The sequence below is a fragment of the Gopherus evgoodei genome, chromosome 2 (genome assembly GCF_007399415.2).
Source record: "Gopherus evgoodei ecotype Sinaloan lineage chromosome 2, rGopEvg1_v1.p, whole genome shotgun sequence".
Taxonomy (NCBI): Eukaryota; Metazoa; Chordata; order Testudines; family Testudinidae; genus Gopherus; species Gopherus evgoodei.
The window spans coordinates 118,773,164-118,791,465 of NC_044323.1; the positions used below are offsets into that span (position 1 = coordinate 118,773,164).

General features: G+C 42.9%; 1 protein-coding gene across 3 annotated transcripts in view; it reads left to right on the forward strand.

The window, feature by feature from the left end:
• LOC115646106 overlaps positions 1-18,302 on the forward strand; it is a 65,556-nt gene that overhangs the window by 41,457 nt on the left and 5,797 nt on the right. For all 3 annotated transcript variants that reach the window (XM_030551600.1, XM_030551601.1, XM_030551602.1), the window contains 5 exons: positions 1,638-1,662; positions 3,182-3,206; positions 6,730-6,768; positions 7,705-7,806; positions 9,258-9,372. In XM_030551600.1, coding sequence (XP_030407460.1) covers positions 1,638-1,662; positions 3,182-3,206; positions 6,730-6,768; positions 7,705-7,806; positions 9,258-9,372 — 306 coding nt within the window. The remainder of the gene's footprint in view (positions 1-1,637; positions 1,663-3,181; positions 3,207-6,729; positions 6,769-7,704; positions 7,807-9,257; positions 9,373-18,302) is intronic.

Below are 18,302 nucleotides of genomic sequence, written 5' to 3' on the forward strand. Positions count from 1 at the left end.
AAAAAATATTACCTCACCCATTTTGTCTCTACTTTTAAGATCATATTGAATGGTTATTGTACTTATTAACTCAACTGAAAAATATATTTCAATGAAAAATGCAGTATTATGTCATTGTTTTGGAATAAGTTGATAAACATTTCTCCTTCCTGACTGAACTATGGCTATGTCTACACCACACACTGCTGGCAGTGGTGTGTAGGATGTGTAGCTATATGTTGCAGTGAAAAGCCAGCTGTGCAGTGTATAGCTATACCTATAAGTGAGAGGCCCTGGCAGGGTGGAGGCAGTGGGAAAAGACTGAGCCTTTTCGCACTGCTGGAGCTCTTCATTGCTGCTGGAGTCTTTCCCTGCAGTGGGGGAAGGCTCTAGCAATGGGGAGGCAATGTGATTCTACGCTGTTAAAAACAGCAGTATAGACAGGGATGCGCAGCTTGGGCAAGTAGACTGCTGTGTAGGGCATGTACTTGGATTCATACCCCTGTCCTTCAGGCGTGTCTTTACTTGCCTAAGCCACTCCTCACTATTTACACTGCTATTTATACCAGGGCAAGGGGGCCTACCTGGTTATGTACTCTACAGTCTGCTGAAAGAAGCTGAGTGCCCTCCACTAGAAAAAACTATGGGTTCTTTAGAGAACCTCTGAACTGGCTGTAGTATGCTAACAGTTCTCTGACCCATTAAAATGTCAGTGTAGCTGAGTAATGCAAATACTATATCTTTAAAATTAGCTTAGTAATGAAAAAGGTCAGATATAAATATTTGATCCAAATACATTTGTATAAATCTGGAACATCTTGATGTGACGCAATCTGAATGATGCCAATTGGGGGCAGACAGTACCTGGTACATTTTAATAGTCTAATACAGCGGTGGGCAAACTACAGCCCACGGGCCAGATCTGGCCCCTCAGGGCTTTGGATCTAGCCCACAGGATTGCCCTCTGTGGCACCGTGGGCCCCACACCACTCTCAGAAGTGGCCGGCACCACTTCCCTGCGGCCCTGGGCGTTGCCCTTGACTCCAGGCACTGCTCCCTGCAGCTCCTATTGGCCGGGAACGGGCCCTTCCCCCCAGTGTGTGCCGCTGCCACTCCGGAGCCGCTTTAGGTAAGCGGCACCGGGCCGGAGCCCGAACCCTGCCTGCATCCTACCACTCAACTCACTGCCCTAAGCCCCCCTGCTTGCACCTCGCATTCCTCCTGCACCCCAACTCCCTGCCCTGAGCCCCCTGCTGCACCCCAACCCCCTGCCCTAAGCCTCCTGCTTGCACCCTGTACCCCTCCTCTGCCCCAATCCCTTGCCCTGAGCCCCTTCCTGCACACAGCCCCCCCTCCCACACCCTGCACCCAAACCCTTTGCCTCAGCCCTGCATACAATTTTCCCCACCCAGATATGGCCCTCGGCCCAAAAAGTTTGCCCACCCCTGGTCTAATTGTAAGACGAGAGGGAAGGTGAATTTGGCTGATGGTGACAAAATTTAATCAGATCCATTGGCATAATGAACAGAGCCAGTGCTGAAGAGTTCTGTACGTGACTAAGCTGGGAGTGTAAATAAATATTTAATTTATATTATCTATTTGCAATGATACTATAATGCACAAGTGCTCTTGCTTACTGCATCCAATTTTTTTTCTAGCCTCATCATCAAAGAAAAAATCAAGGTGAGGAAACCTCCAGTAAACTCCCATATTAATAGATTTATTACCATTATATCACCATACATTTGAAATGATTAAGGGCCACTGATTTTGTTTCTCAGACCATTGCAACTTGTCTTCAGAAAAAAATCCTATATATTTTTTATTTGTTCTTTGTTCAGTTTTTCCTCTCGTACAAAACTTTGTTGATTATCAGTGAGTTATGGATTGCTATTTTAATCTTATATGTATAGCTGTGACTTTCTGATGTATTGCACTTGCTGAGTCATTTAATGGCAGCATGATATATTTCTATAGAGAGAAACTTCAGATTGTATCCCAAAATGATCCATCTTACCCAGGGCTGGCATTGGTTGAGAATGTTGCAGAGGTGGCACACAGTCAGAGGAGATGATGAAGATAATTAAGGCATTTTTCTTATCAAGGAGCTGATGTTCTGTGAAGGAGCTTTGTTACTATTTATGTCTGTATAGTAGAAAAATAATGATGAATAATCACACTGTTAAATACATTTCAGTTAGTATTCTATTGTTTAATATTTTGCATGTTTTTCTACATTTTCAAATATATTTAAATTACAACACAATGTAAAGTGTACAGTACTCACTTTACATTTTATTACAAATATTTGCACTGTAAAAATAAGATAGTATTTTTCAGTTCACCTCATACAAGTACCATAGTGCAATCTCTTTATCGTGAAAGTGCAGTTTACAAATATAGATTTATTTTTTTTTTTGGTTATATAACTCCACTCAAACACAAAACGATGTGAAACTTTAGGGCCTACAAGTCTGAACATACGACTCTTTAGCGCATCTGGCACGTAAATATCTTACCTGTTCTCACTTTCAGGTGACATTTTGTAAACAAGAAGGTGCAGTATTATCTCCTACAAATGTAAACAAGCTTGTTTGTCTGACCAGTTGGACTGAACAAGAAGTAGGACTGAGTGGATGTGCAGACCCCAAAGTTTTATATTGTTTTATTTTTGAATGCAGTTAGTTTTTTGTACATAATTCTACATTTGTAAGTTCAACTTTCATGATAAAGAGATTGCACTACAGTACTTGTACTAAGTGAATTGAAAAATGCCAATTTTTATTTTTACAGTGCAAATATTTATAATAAAAAATGAATATAAAGTGAGCACTGTACACTTTGTATTCTGTTTTGTAACTGAAATCAATACGTTTGGAAATGTGGAGAACATCCAACAATAGTTATATAAATAGTATTCTGTTTAACAGCGCGATTAATCACAATTAATTTTTTTTAATTTCTTGACAGCTCTAGTAGAAAGTGTTCTGGGACTCTTCTGGTGGCCTTATTGTGGTCCTGTAGCCCAGTGTTGAATGTGATTGTATGATGTGCCATATGGTAGGAGGTCTTGATTAATAATTGAGGTCACTTGGAAAGTTGAAATCTGTATGTAGGATGGCTTAGATAAAATTCTAAATCTTTTTTAAAATAGCCTTTATGTTGTTGCTTTAACAACTGAACTTTCTTCTTTTTATTCTAGGTGGGAAGATGATTACAAGCCTGAGGTAAGTGTTAGTAATTTTGAAATGTGTTGTATGATAGATATGTTTCATTGTTCTTGTTTTCTGAATGTTTACCTGTGTTTTGACTCAGTTTCCTGTTTTATTGATATTGTATTCTACTTTATACAATAAAGTGAAATAACTGACCGTAACAAATCTTCATGTTGGTAAGAGATGCTTACCACTCTTTGGTTAATCAATTTTGTGGAGGAAGCTTTGTCTCTGTACCCCAAAAGTCAGTCAGTCTGTTTCCTCACTATTCCTTCCTTTAAATCAAAGACCTTCTATACTCAATAACTTGTTAAATGTTGGGTTAGCAAAAGGACAATAAAAAAATCCACAGATTTTTCTCAAAGATGTACCCTAGCACAGTGTGGTCTTGGTTCATGACCGTGGCTCCTAGTTGCTACAATAATACAGATATTCAGTATATATTGATGATGCCCTTAGTAGCTGCCCTGAAAAGCACTAGGCACCAACAGCTTTGTCAGCCTTATCTTGATCTTAATATCAAAACTTTGACACACCATATGCTGTAAATCAGCGGTTCTCAACCTTTCCAGACTACTGTTCCCCTTTCAGGAGTCTAAGTTGTCTTGAGTACCCCAAGTTTTATCTCACTTAAAAACTACTTGCTTACAAAATCAGATCTAAAAATACAAAAGTGTCACAACACACTGAGAAATGGCTTACTTTCTTATTTTGTGTGTATGAAATTTTAGTTTGTACTGACTTTGCTAGGCTTTTTATGTAGCCTGTTGTAAAACTAGGCAAATATCTAGATGAGTTGATGTATCCCCTGGAAGACCTCTGCCTACACCCACGGGTATGCGTGCGTCTATTTGAGAACCATTGCTGTAAGAACTATGATTCTTCTGGAATTTGGCACTGTGCGTGGTGTCAGGCCAACTAGTTTCTTGATACTTTCGGTTCTCTTAGTTGTGGCCTATTTCATTGGCATTGATATCTGCTGGTACCATGAGAGCTATCAAAGCACAGTGTCTAATCAGGAAGAAATTGGCTCTCGGAGGAAGATATTCACATTCTATAAGAAATTCCACACTTGAATATGACATCTTACCTCTTCATCATTGTCATAAACAGATAGCTAAGGGTTAATGTCTCTTTCACCTGAAGCACCTGACCAGAGGACCAATCAGGAAATCAGATTTTTTCAACTCTGGGTGGAGGGAAGTTTGTGTCTGAGTCTTTGTTTTCTGTCTGCCTGCTTTCTCTGAGCTTTGGAGAAGTAGTTCTGTTTTCTAATCTTCTGTTTCTAAGTGTAAGGACAAAGAGATCAGATAGTAAGTTATATGGTTTCTTTTCTTTGGTATTTGCATGAATATAAGTGCTGGAGTGCTTTGATTTGTATTCTTTTTGAATAAGGCTGTTTATTCAATATTCTTTTAAGCGATTGACCCTGTATTCGTCACCTTAATACAGAGAGACCATTTGTATGTATTTTTTCTTTCTTTTTTATATAAAGCTTTCTTTTAAGACCTGTTGGAGTTTTTCTTTACTTCAGGGAAATTGAGTCTGTACTCACCAGGGAATTGGTGGGAGGAAGAAATGAGGGGGAGATCTGTGTGTGTGTTGAATTTGCTAGCCCGATTTTGCATTCCCTCTGGGGGAATAGGAAAGTGCTTTTGGTTTCCAGGACTGGGAATGGAGAGGGGGAGTCACTCTGTTTGGATTCACAGAGCTTGTGTCTGTGTATCTCTCCAGGAGCACCTGGAGGGGGGGAAGGGAAAAAGGATTATTTCCCTTTGTTGTGAGACTCAAGGGATTTGGGTCTTGGGGTCCCCAGGGAAGGTTTTTCATTCTATAAGAAATTCCACACTTGAATATGACATCTTACCTCTTCATCATGGCTTGTCATCAGTTGTTACGCTTTGGATTCACCACTAGACTTCTCTTCAGTTGCAGCTTTCTTGTACATTTGAAAAACTGATCTAGTTAAACCCATGCAAACTAGAGTTGCTAGGCGCCTGGTCAAAAAGGGACCCTGGTGGCTCCAGTCAGGACCACTGACCGAGCCATGAAAAATCTAGTCGGTGGTGCAGCGGGGCTAAGGCTCCTGGAAGCGGCTGGCATGTCCCTGTGGCCCTTATGCACAGGAGCAGCCAAGGAGGCTCTGCACATTGTCCCCGCCCCGAGTACCGGCTCCGCAGCTCCCATTGGCCTAGACCACGGCCAATGGGAGCTGCGGGGGCAGTGCCTGTGGGTGAGGGCAGCGCATGGAGCCTCCATGGCCACCCCTGCGCCTAGGAGCCAGAGCACGTCACCGCTTCCGGGAACTGCCTCAGATAAGCAATGTCCAGAGCCTGCACCGCACCCCGAACCTCCTCCACTAGCCCTGAGCCCTCTCCCACACACCAATTGCCTGCCCCAGCCCTGAGCCCTCTCCTGCGCTCCAAACCCCTCATCCCCAGTCCCACCCCAGAGCCTGCACCCTCAGCTGGAGTCCTCATCTTCCCCCCCACCCCAACCTCCTGGCCCCACCCCAAAGCCTGCACGCCATCCCACACTGCAAGCCCCAACCCAGAGCCCCCTTTTACACTCTGAACCCCTCATCCTTGGCCCCACCCCAGAGCCCATACCCCCAGCCAGAGTCCTCACCCCAAACCCTTCATCTCTGGCTCACCCCCAGCAACCACACCCCAACCCCTCTCCCCATTCTGGTGAAAATGAGCAAGTGAGTGAGGATGGATGAGAGCGAGTGATGGAGGGAGGGGGGGATGGCATGAGTGGGTGAGGGGCCTTAGAGAAGGGGTGTGTTAGGGGCAAGGCCTCAGAGAAGAGGATGGGGCAAGGGTATTCTGTTTCCTTCAATCTGAAAGTTGGCAACCCTAATGCAAACTCTGATGTGGAAACATTTATATTGTTTTAAAACAGTCTTATATAACTTTATCTTGCTTTGATGTATGTACTTTTAGTTAAACTTGTGCAATTGGATATTTGGAGTAGAGCCCAGAAGTCCTAATTCAGCCACTGACTCACTGACCCTACACGAGCCTTTCAACCTCACTTTCTGCGTGTAAAATTGGCATAATTACTTCTATCCCTCATGGGTGTTGGTTTTTTTTAATAAGGTGCTTTGATTATCCTCGTATGAAATATGTTAAGGGCAAAGTAAATTCTATTAGCATTTCACCTTAAGAATATCAACTTATCATTGAAATAAGCTGTAACATTTGAAATAAAATGTTAAATATTTAACAGTAAAAGACCTGTTCTCTTGTGGTCAACATGAGAACAGAAAGGTAATTGCTGAAAGTAAAGAGGTTTTTCAGGAACCCTATATCTTGGGAGCTAAAGTCTGTCTTAATTTTGAAACTTACGTAGCCCAAAATGGAAATATTGCAGTTGTTACTGTATATACCAGCAATAGGGGTCTAAGATTATAATTGACATCTGTAAAATAGTTTCTTCCCTCAAGCATTTGGTTGTTATATATTATGATATTTTGCAGAAGAATATATATAAGCACCATAATCAGTCCTTGCGGTGGTTTTCCCCCCTACAGAATGATCCAGTTCGAAAGCAGAAAGCTCTAGAATACTTGGTATGTACAAAAAGTACTTCTTTCCAGGATTTGCTATGTTTTAACACTGGATTTGCACCACTGCAGAAAGAACAAATCTTGCGTGAATCACTTGAAAGATTATGAATGACCTTGATCAGTAATTCCTAGTTTTTAAGTCATATTTCACCAAATCTTAAAGATTGGGCAGCTACATTATAAATAAATCCTTTGCTGCTTGCTGTTGCCTGTAACATCATACTTTAGAACTTGAATTTGAACTGCTTCAGAGTTCAAAGAAACAGAACTTGATATCTCTGCTTTTTGTAGTAGAGATTTTAACATTAGCTGCTAAAGTAATTTTAATAATGTTTAATGTCTAAAATGTTTTGCTAAGAGAATGTTTATGATTGATTATGGCCTGTAATTTGTTCAGGGAAGTGTCTCGTCTGTATTTAGAAGCTCTGAGAAGAAAAGGTTGCTTAACTATTTTCTTTAAAAATAATTTGAAGAGAGACTCAGACACCTGCTTCATCCTGTCATTTTGGTTTTTACTGTGGTGCTTTCTGGCTGCTCTCCCCACTCTTTTATGCCATTTTGCCCCATCTATATAACAAAATTCCAGAAATGTCATTCTGAATCCTAAAATGTCTAAGGCAGTGTGAAACATTGGAAACAGCTACCAGTGTGGATGAAAAGCCCTCTTTATTTAGATTATCATCTGATTCAGTCATCACTGGGATTTGAGGTCTGTTAGCATCCAGTTTGTAAATTCTCAGCCCTTTTTTTGCTTTTTACTTCTCATTTCCTTAATTTTTTGCTTAAGTTGGTCCTTAGACTTCATTTGAATCCATTTATTTTGCATCTATTTCCCAAAACTCATGATCTCCTTTGGGAAGTCTGGTTGAGTATTTGAGAAGTGTCCTTATTGTTTGAAACTTAACCTTTTTGAATGTGTGATTATTTTTAATTTGACAGGAAACTTTTCAGGTCACCTCAGACACAGAAGCAACTCTGGTAGTTAGTATTACACAAGATCTGACAGAAGCTTTGAAGACCTTTTGTAAAAAGAAAGCAGCTGTAAGTAATTGGTCTATCTCAATGACTAGTTTCCAAATTGTGGTGTTCTGTTGCAAGGGTTTTCCCATTGGTTTACCCGTTCCTCCCATTCATAATCATGTCTGCAACAACTACGGCATTTGGCACAGAAATTAGGAAATAAATTTAAGTATAAGTAGCTTGGTTTTTAAAAGTTAATTGCACTGTTTTTTTTTCTTTTTAATTTCTTTTCCATGTCCCATTTGTCCAGTTTTTCTCCCCTCTGCATGTGTCTCTCTGACGTTGGCCTCCTTTACCTCCTCCTGCACATGCTTACATGTTGTCTAGTTGTCCTCCCACCACACTACTTTCCTGCCACTTATATATCCAAGATATAAGGGAACTAACTCAACCATTTGGTGTTTTTCCCCAAATGACACTAGTTGGCTGCTTCATTCTTTTCTCCCCTGGACATGTGGACAGTTTTCACTGGTGGCATGCAGCTCTGTTCCTGCTTGAGGCTTTGAGCCATGAGAACAGCTCCTGTTTCTTCTTCTCATATAGCAGCAGACTGTAGTAGAGACAACTAGACTGGTTGCTCTTCTGTTTCTGTCTGCTTATATATAGCGACCAGTGAAAATCACGGTTCCATGAAACCATGATAAGTTAGCCTAGTATTGCGACTTTGAACAGCAGAGAGGCGGAAGCAGGCATCCCTGCTTTCTCCCTGTTGAGGCCACAGCTGCTTGTGGGGGGGTTAGCAGACTGGTCCCATTCTGGAGTAGGGCAGGGAGGTGGTGGATTGGTCCTATTCTGGAAGGAAGGGGATTGGCTGGGATGGGGATGTGTCTCATTATATGGCTCCAGATGGTCTGGCCCAGCCAGGGGCAGAGATCAGGGCTTGGCTTACACTCAGCAGCCATGCATATTCTGTGAAATTCAAACGTTCACCCATGACATTTCCAGGGATATTATTTTAAAATACAACAAAGTTTTGAAAACCTGTACAGTAACTGGAGAAGGAAGAGGGGAATAAGGAAAATAATCCCTGAAGTCTTTCAAGGAAAAAAACGTTAGCACTGTCAAAACTAGAATGTATTAATACTGGCCAAATGGTTAGTATGTTTGGTTTGCTTTCATTTTGCTAGCACTAGATACATTTTGATAAACAGGTATCATAAGGTGTGTATGTGTGAGAGAGAGAGAGAGAGCTCAAAGGCCTAACTTGTATATTTCATGTTGATTTTACTCAGGTTAATGGCTAATTCAAAACTCAGGTCAAATGGGAGGAAGTTGTTACTCACATTGATAGTTGTGAGGAAAATAGGGAGCAAACTTGAGCAGCACAGCAAAACATAGGATTCATTGCTTAAAAATAGCATTATCAATGAAAATTATTGGCGTTCTGTAGGAAAAGTTGCTATTTTTGAAATGTTGAAAATGAAATGTAAATTTTTAGAACAAGTACAATGAGATGTGCTTTATTTCCCCAGGTCAATTATGCCAGCAGCCTGCGGCCACTGATGTCAATATCTCAAGATGAGCTTTCAGCAGGAAGAAATATCCAGAAACCATACAAGTCTTTTGAAAATTACAAAGGCAATTCAGGTACTTTGCAGGGTGTCTTTCTCAAAATATTCTTAATAAAGTGGTTTTGAATTAACAGAACATGCTATATGAGGACTTAAACCTCCGCCCAGTCATGCTACTCTGCGACTAGAATGCTGTGCTTTAGAAGTGCTCTGTGATTTCCATTTCTTGTCTGGTACTGTTCAAGGAGTTTTGGGTTTTAATCTGTTAAATCCTTCCTGTTTCTGGTACTGACCACCTGAGGACCTGCCCATTTCATTAGGTGGTACCAAAGTAGCTGAGATTTAACAGGCGGTGCTAGAGCTGTCATCTTCTGGCTTTGATGGGAGGGTTTCTTCAGTGAGGGGTTGGTCTGCCATATTGTCCAGTGAGCAGAAATAAATCTGCTGAAACCACTAAAGGGCACAGGGTAAGATGTATGCCTCCCTGCTCTAGAGTATTACTAAACTATTTTTTTGGTAGGGGGGGAGTTAGGTATGGGTCAGCCACTACATGAAATAAGTACGAGTGGTCTGTACCAACCTATGTGTAAAGACAATGTCACAACCATCCCTTGTCTGTCCACCTGAAGAACAGTCTGATTTTGTTAAAGGGAATTCTGGGACTGAAGAAAGATGTAGCTGATTTCACTGCATAAGAGCAAACCATCCCACTGCCTAGGAATGATAGGAAGCATAGCAAGAGACCACCCTGGCTTAACCAGGAGATCTTCAATGATCTAAAACTCAAAAAAATAAGAATCCTATAAAGAGTAGAAACTAGATCAAATTACAAAGGATGAAAAGAAATCAATAACGCAAATATGTAGAGACAAAATTAGAAAGGAAAAGGCACAAAATGAGATTAAACTAGCTAGAGACAAAAAGGGTAACAAGAAAACATTCTACAACAGTGTTTCTCAAACTGGGGTTGCCGCTTGTGTAGGGAAAGTACTTGGTGGGCCAGGCCGGTTTGTTTACTTGCCCCATCCACAGGTCTGGCTGATTGCGGCTCCCACTGGCCGCGGTTCACTGCTCTGGGCCAATGGGAGCTGCTGAAAGCGGCGCAGGCCAAGGGACATACTGGCGGCCACTTCCAGCAGCTCCCATTGGCCTTCAGCAGCAAATCGCAGCCAATGGGAGCCTCAATCGGCCGGACCTGCGGACGAGGCAGATAAATGAACTGGCCCAGCCCACCAGAGGCTTTCCCTACACAAGCAGCGACCCCAGTTTGAGAAACACTGTTCTACCAATACACTAGAAGCAAGAGGAAGACCAGACATGGTAGGCCTGTTACTCAGTGGGGGGAGGGGAATAACAAAAAATGTGGAAATGGCAGAAGCACCAAATGATTTTTGTTTTGTTTTGTTTTTCACTAAAAAGATTTAATAACAATTGGATATCTAACTTAGTGAATGCCAGTGAAAATGAGATAGATAGGATCAGAGGCTAAAATAGGGAAAGAACAAGTTAGAAATTACTTAGACAAGTTAGATGTTTTCAAGTCACCAGGGTCTGATGAAATACATCGTAGACTACTCAAGGAGCTGAATTAGGAGACATCTGAGCCGTTAGCAATTATCTTTGAAAAGTCATAGAAGATGGGAGAGATTTCAGAGTGTTGCCGGCAGATAACTGCCTGAGGCCAAGCAACAGCGGGGGGGTCCGTCGCCTGGTGTGCCGCGCCAATAAACACACCAGAGTGGAGAAGCAAACCAAGTTTATTTGAGATCTCAAAGCGGTGCAGGGAGATTGACTCAAATCAAGCACACCTAAAACAAGCAGCCTGTTCCTTTATATCCATGAGAACTTTTCTCACTGACTAGCAATCCCCCGTTTCCCCTCCCTCCTCCTCCTTCCTCCCCCTGTAGCAATTCCGTAAGCGCAGGTGCATTAAGTAATCTTGGCCGCAGCAGCTCGTTAGTAAGTTTTCCTTCTGCAAGTTATCTTGTCCTTCTGCTAAAGGTACACAGGCCTCATTATTTCTGCTTTAGACCAGTTAGAACTGTTGCAACTGATAACGGCTGTTACACCTGGCCTTTTAGGTCGATTAAAGTTCAAACATGGAGGGACTCTTGTCTGCTGAGGCCTAAAACCAGGAAGGCTCCATACTCTTGTGGCCTTCCACCCTCCCGAGTTACGTAGGGTTATGCTTAGTGACACCAACAACTCCCTCCTTTGAGAATACTCAACAAACTTTTGGCTGAGTGTTCTCACATTTAAAGGATAACATGTGATTAAGCTCTAGGGAGCTGGAGTGCTTTACAGCAAGCAAGCAAGAGAAGAGTAACAATACACAACACCACACCAGTGAGCAGGAGGTGAACAATGCCTTCCCCTATTTCTCCCAGGTTGAGTAACCAGCCCCAGAGGGAATTAGAAATAGTGGGTTTCCTTTCCTGGGCCTTCCACTGTTCAAAAGCCTGTTTGGCTGACAGGATGTGCTTGTTAATATCCTGTGCGCTTTCTGGGACATAAGTACAGCATTCATCCCCATAAGGGTGCACACCCAGCCCTGGGAAGCCACACTTCCACCCAGGAAGTGTCCAAGTATGTCTCCATGATCACAGATCAGATGGTATTCCTGATGCGTCTGTAAGGGCAGTGGGCCAAGTCTGGTACTTAAGATCACTCCAAATGGCCATCAGCTGGTAATTCAGGAAATCCCGAATTCCTAAACATACTAGATCCCACTGCAATGCCTTCCCAGCCTCAGTGATATTCAATACCATCTTTCCTTGGTGTAGTACTATAATACACCTGTTATTTAACTATTCTCAGGTACTTTCAAAAGCCATCGACATTAATAGCATAGGGGGGGGGTTACATTATTAGTCACTCTCTAGGACACAGGGCGCAGCCTGTAGAATAAACCCCAAGCTCCAATCAATACCACATTTTCAAGCATGGGTCCCATAAATGTCCTCCCACCAGTGTATAATTCTTTGTTTCTTCACCAGGGTCAGTTCTTAATGTCCTTTCTAGTCAGGAATTCCTGGACTTTGGCAATTTCAGTGGAGCGAGTGTTCCTTCTTCTTTCCCAAAACAGTCGTGGTGCAGCATCCTTGTACTTTTTCCCTACTGTCCAGAAGGCACAGTGGAGCTAGAAGGTGAAATAGGCTAATCATCAATAGGAGAATTCTCCCGATGTGGAGTGGGTCTTTTTGCAGTGAGAATCTTGGGTCCAAGCAGTCAGTCTTTGGCACTTCACAGCAGTGTTGGTAGTCACCGGGACTTAAGGGCCTTTCCAGCATGGAGCCAAAGCAGTCTTTTGTCGGTGGACCTTTACATCAATCCCGTCTCCTGGTTCCAAGGAGTGGCAGGGCTGCTAGGGTCTTTGGGTAGCCCTTCTTTACCTGTGAGAAAAGAAACTTAACACATTTTATTAGTGCCTGGCAATGTTTTGCAAATCTCATAGCTGTGTGGGCAAATTCAAGCCCTCCTTTTCCTGGTTGTTAGCCAAGTCTTAACTGTGAGCAGTGTCCTTGAATGGAGTCAGTGTCTTATCTATAGGCTGAACTTGCTATTTTATTTTATTTTTTTCAGTTAATTCATTCTGTTCTTTGTCCTTCTTCCCTTCTTTTAACCTGCAAAGGAAACTTCCACTTTTTACTTATACACCTTCTTCCCAACAATGAAGACATAAACATTGTCATTATACAGTACATTAGTCTTATTATTTAATATATGCCACACACACCCTTTTACTAAAATAACCTTATTACAAAGCTTTGGAGCAACAAGCCAGGACAAGCACACCCACTTTGAGGAGTTAACTCAATACAACCTCTAGTCCAATAGCCTTCCACCATCCCCAGCCCTCTGGCTAGAAATCTGAGGTAGCCAGAAAGATCCCATGTACAATATGGGGAGTGGGTTAACTTTTCATGTCTTTGCTTTCAAAGACTGTTGGTATGCAAATTTTAACAACAATTTTTGCAATTAACAGCTTGGCCAATGAAATTTCTTTTTCTTGAGGAAATGCATTAGACTTTAGTATATCACATTCTCCTGATTTATCCAAACACTTTGTATTCCAAGTTGAACAAAACAAATATCTGCATTTTAATTTAACCTTTTTGTTTGATTTTAAACTAGACTATTTTATAAAGATATTAAACACAAAAATTCCGGCCACAAGACAAACACCACAGGACAGACCATAGAACACAAAACATGATTCCTATTGTGCCAGTAAATGCATGGTACGTTGAATGCTGTTCAGCTGGCATCAGTTTTCTCTGATTATCTGAAAGACAAAAAAAAGAGAGGTGTACCCACCCCTTCTGGGCAGACAATCATCGCTTGAAATATATAAATACTCTTGTTGGCTTCAGGCAAAACAGAGGAATTACCCCATAGTTTCTTGTATTTGTTTCATAGGCAGCCCAGGTTTTCAATTACATAACACTGTATACATTCTTCAGCTAATTCAACTAAATTGTTCATAGCCAAACCAAATGATTGCAATCCAATAATTTCTTTGCCTGAATTTATTTACAAACATTTCACAGACACCAAAAACTTTTTTCTTTAGCATTTTTACAAAGTTCAACTGCCATTTTCTCCAGCAACTACAGAGTTAACTTCTCACTCTCCCTTAAATCACTTGCTTGTCTCCCAACAGCCACATTTATCAACTTAAATCACCATTCCAAGTAAGTCCTGGGTATTTGAAATCTCCATGCTTACACTTACTGACTCCTTCCTTCCACTACACCCTTAAAGTTTTCCAACCTGCTTTCCAATCTCTCTCTCTCTCTCTCTCTCTCTGTTGCCTGCCTGCCTGGGCCCGATCCTGCTTTTCTTGCTGAACTGTCCCTTCCATGGGCACCAACTTGTTCCACTACCAGTTTAGCTAGGAGGGTGGGCTTCTCATCTAGCCCCCACCCCTCCTGGTCTCTTCCCTTAAACATTCTTACTCACAAGACTACCCGAGTCCTCCTTCATGAGGCTTGCCACCTGGACAAAAAAACATGGCCCATTGGGCAAAGGCCATCTACTTAACATATAATTTAAAGGACTATTCTTAGAGGGTTTACCCAGAGACTCATTCATCTGTTTGACACTTAAACAGAAAAGAGAATTACACAGAGCGCAGAGGGAATTACAGTCTAAGCCAGACTTTCCCACTTCTATACACTGACCGCTACAGGGGATGGGACAGAAGGATCTCCATTCAACCTCAGAACTTTCTCGCACACATGGCTTCCACTCCGAGGAATTACGAACAAGAGGTTCAGTTCCGCCCACACTCCTAACGTCCAAATGAACAGAGCAGGAAAACAACAGTAACCGGTTAAACAGAACAGAACCAGAACCAGATAGCGTTTTCTTATCCTATTAGGACTCACTTTTACTCATGCAGTTCTCAACATATAACAACAACAGTACCAAGCAAAGCAAACACAAAATAACAAGGGTAAAACAAATAGATGGTGTAAATTCTGCAGGGCTCCCCCCTTCTTAATTGCTCACCAAACTGTGACAAATTTCTGTTACCAATCTATCCCTCGTGTCAGGTGATCAGGCTGACACTACAGGATCGTTGGGGGAGGATAAAGAAAACACACCATATAACTGAATTTTAAAGCTCCATTAATAAAATAATAAAACAACAACGGAGAGTGTTGGGAACGCTCCCTCATCACTCAGGAAAACATTAATGCCCCAAGCCCCTTTCATACCCACACACGTACATCCAGACCGGCCACTTCTGTGTATAATGTTCAGAGAAGGGGGGAGAGGTGGACTGGAGATTATCCTGTATACAGCTTGTCCAGAATTTCTAACATGCTTCCGCTCTTTGGAGGGCTGTTCTCTTGCACCCTGGAATCTTCTGCAGCGTCTCTTTCAGAGATTCCAGTCCAGGTCAGCTGCCTGCGGCTTCTTCAGTGTCACCAAGCCACACCGGCTCCGGGGTCACAAAGGCACACTGTTGGATCTTACTGGACAGTTAAGCTTTGCAAATGTAATCTTAGTTCTGTAACTTGTATTGCCTTTGGTTCGCCTCTATCTGTATTTTTTTCCTTCACAGCCAGCTGGGGCCGAAAGCAGTTTTTCTTTGTACTTAGCATAGTTTGCTTTGATTCTAGACCTTGAACGCAGAGCAATCCCCCCCCTTCCATCCCTGGGCCAAGATGATCTTTAAATTAACCCGTTCCTTTCCTCAATAGACAAATTTGCTCACCCTGTGTCAGGGCTTTTTGGTGATTAAACGCTCCTCTTAGATGTATGATCTTATCTAGATTGAAGTACCTTCTAGTGGGCATTGTTTAGATGGATTTTCACGCGTGTAAATATTCCATTTCTCTAAATACCTGCAGGTTGTTGAACCATAATGTACGTACATGTAATATGCTGGGGTACCCTAGGGGGTGAGGTGGAATGTTTAGACTGGCCCCCCACCCATTTTCCATTTACACACACAGGGAGGGTGCCCTGTCCGCGCTAGCGGCTCATAAACTAAGGATTTTTCCCTACAGGGTACTCACACAGGACAGGCTAACGAGGATGGCCACGACCCTCCTACACCTCCCTTCAGCAAAGAGCGTCGGCTAGTCTCTCGGAGACATCGCCGCTTACTCTGATTGCATCCAGTGAGATGATCAGACTGTCAGTAGCCCACACGGAAAGGAAAGGGGAAGGGAAGATGGGTACACACACTCCTAGACCCAGGCAGCTTCCTCACCGGACGATGCCAGGCCAAGTCAGCCCACCATGGGTCGGACCTCCTAAAGATCCACTAGTTACCGGGCTTGCGTTAGAGTAGTCCTGGTCACGAGCTTTTGCTTCACAGGGTACTCTGGGCGTCTTCCGGTAACAGTCACTCACACTGGCCCCCAGTACCATTTTGCATCTGATCTTGCTTTTTAGCTACAACAGGGAGAGAGTGCACTAGGACATAGGGTCTCCCTTTTCTAGACAGGTCCCTCCTTTGTCCCTGCACTATCCCTAACCTGCTTTTTGGATCCTTGCACTCTGCCAGACAGAGGGAAGAACTGGAGCTACAGTGGGGTATTTTTACAAGAGCTCTCCATACAAACAGCTTCAGAAGCTACCCATTTACTGACAAAACAGGAGTAATTGGAGGATCATGTTATAATTAAGTGATCCTTCCGGTGGCCACCTTTCTGGTCCTCTAGTTGATATTGAGGCCAGTCTACTATACAGAACTTTTTAGTTTGCTTTTAGTTAGTGGATCTGATCCAAGCACTTCCCAATTCTCTAGAATGCATTTTAAGGGTGTACACCATGCCCTGCCTGTACTCTGTCCCTGCCCCATATCCTAGGGTGACACTGGGCGTCCCCAGGTCATAACAGGCAAAAATCCAGACCACTGGACTGTTCCTACCTTATCCAAGGGACCGGTTCCTCACCGTCGCCCTCAACTGCTTCTCCACTACTCGAGCGCGTTGCACCGTTGTGCCCTCTGGGGTCAGTCGAACCGCGTCTCCGCCGAGGCCCCCGGTGAAGTCACCGGTGCGCGCTGGGCGTCGGTCATCGCCGCAATCCGTCGACCACCAGAAGGGATCCAGGCAAGGCTAATTTTAGCCTCAATGCCCCACGTTGGGCGCCAAGAACTGTTGCCGGCAGATAACTGCCTGAGGCCAAGCAACAGCGGGGGGGTCCGTCGCCTGGTGTGCCGCGCCAATAAACACACCAGAGTGGAGAAGCAAACCAAGTTTATTTGAGATCTCAAAGCGGTGCAGGGAGATTGACTCAAATCAAGCACACCTAAAACAAGCAGCCTGTTCCTTTATATCCATGAGAACTTTTCTCACTGACTAGCAATCCCCCATTTCCCCTCCCTCCTCCTCCTTCCTCCCCCTGTAGCAATTCCGTAAGCGCAGGTGCATTAAGTAATCTTGGCCGCAGCAGCTCGTTAGTAAGTTTTCCTTCTGCAAGTTATCTTGTCCTTCTGCTAAAGGTACACAGGCCTCATTATTTCTGCTTTAGACCAGTTAGAACTGTTGCAACTGATAACGGCTGTTACACCTGGCCTTTTAGGTCGATTAAAGTTCAAACATGGAGGGACTCTTGTCTGCTGAGGCCTAAAACCAGGAAGGCTCCATACTCTTGTGGCCTTCCACCCTCCCGAGTTACGTAGGGTTATGCTTAGTGACACCAACAAGAGGACTGGAAAAGGTGCAAATTATAGTCCTAATCAATAAAAGGGGGACTAAAGACAACCCAGAAATTACAGACCAGTTATGTTAACTTCAGTACCTGGAAATAATGGAGTAAATAATTAAGCAATCTGTTTGCAGACACCTAAAAGATAATAAAGTGATAAGTAACAGTCAGCATGGATTTGTCAAGAACAAATCATGTCAAACCAACCTAATAGCTTTCTTTGACATGCTAACAAGCCTTGTGGATGGGGAGAAGCAGTAGGATGTGGTATATCTTGACTTTAATAAAGTTTTTGATACTGTCTCTCATGGCCTTCTCATAAACAAACTAGGGAAATACAATTTAGATGGAGCTACTGTAAGATGGGTGCATAGCTGGTTGGAAAGCTGTTCCCAGGGAGTAATTATCAGTGGTTCACAGTCAAGATGGAAGGGTGCATCAAATGGGGTCCCACAGGGGTTGGATTTGGGTCCAGTTCTGCTCAATATCTTCATCAATTATTTAGATAATGGCATAGAGCAGGGGTAGGCAACCTATGGCACGGGTGCCTAAGGCGGCACGCAAGCTGATTTTCAGTGGCACTCTCACTGCCTGGGTCCTGGCCACTGGTTCAGGGGGGCTCTGCATTTTATTTAATTTTAAATGAAGCTTCTTAAATATTTAAAAAACCTTATTTACTTTACGTACGACAATAGTTTAGTTATATATTATAGACTTATAGAAAGAGGGCTTCTAAGAACGTTAAAATGTATTACTGGCACGCGAAACCTCAAATTAGAGCGAATGAATGAAGACTTGGCACACCACTTCTGAAAGGTTGCCGACCTCTGGCAC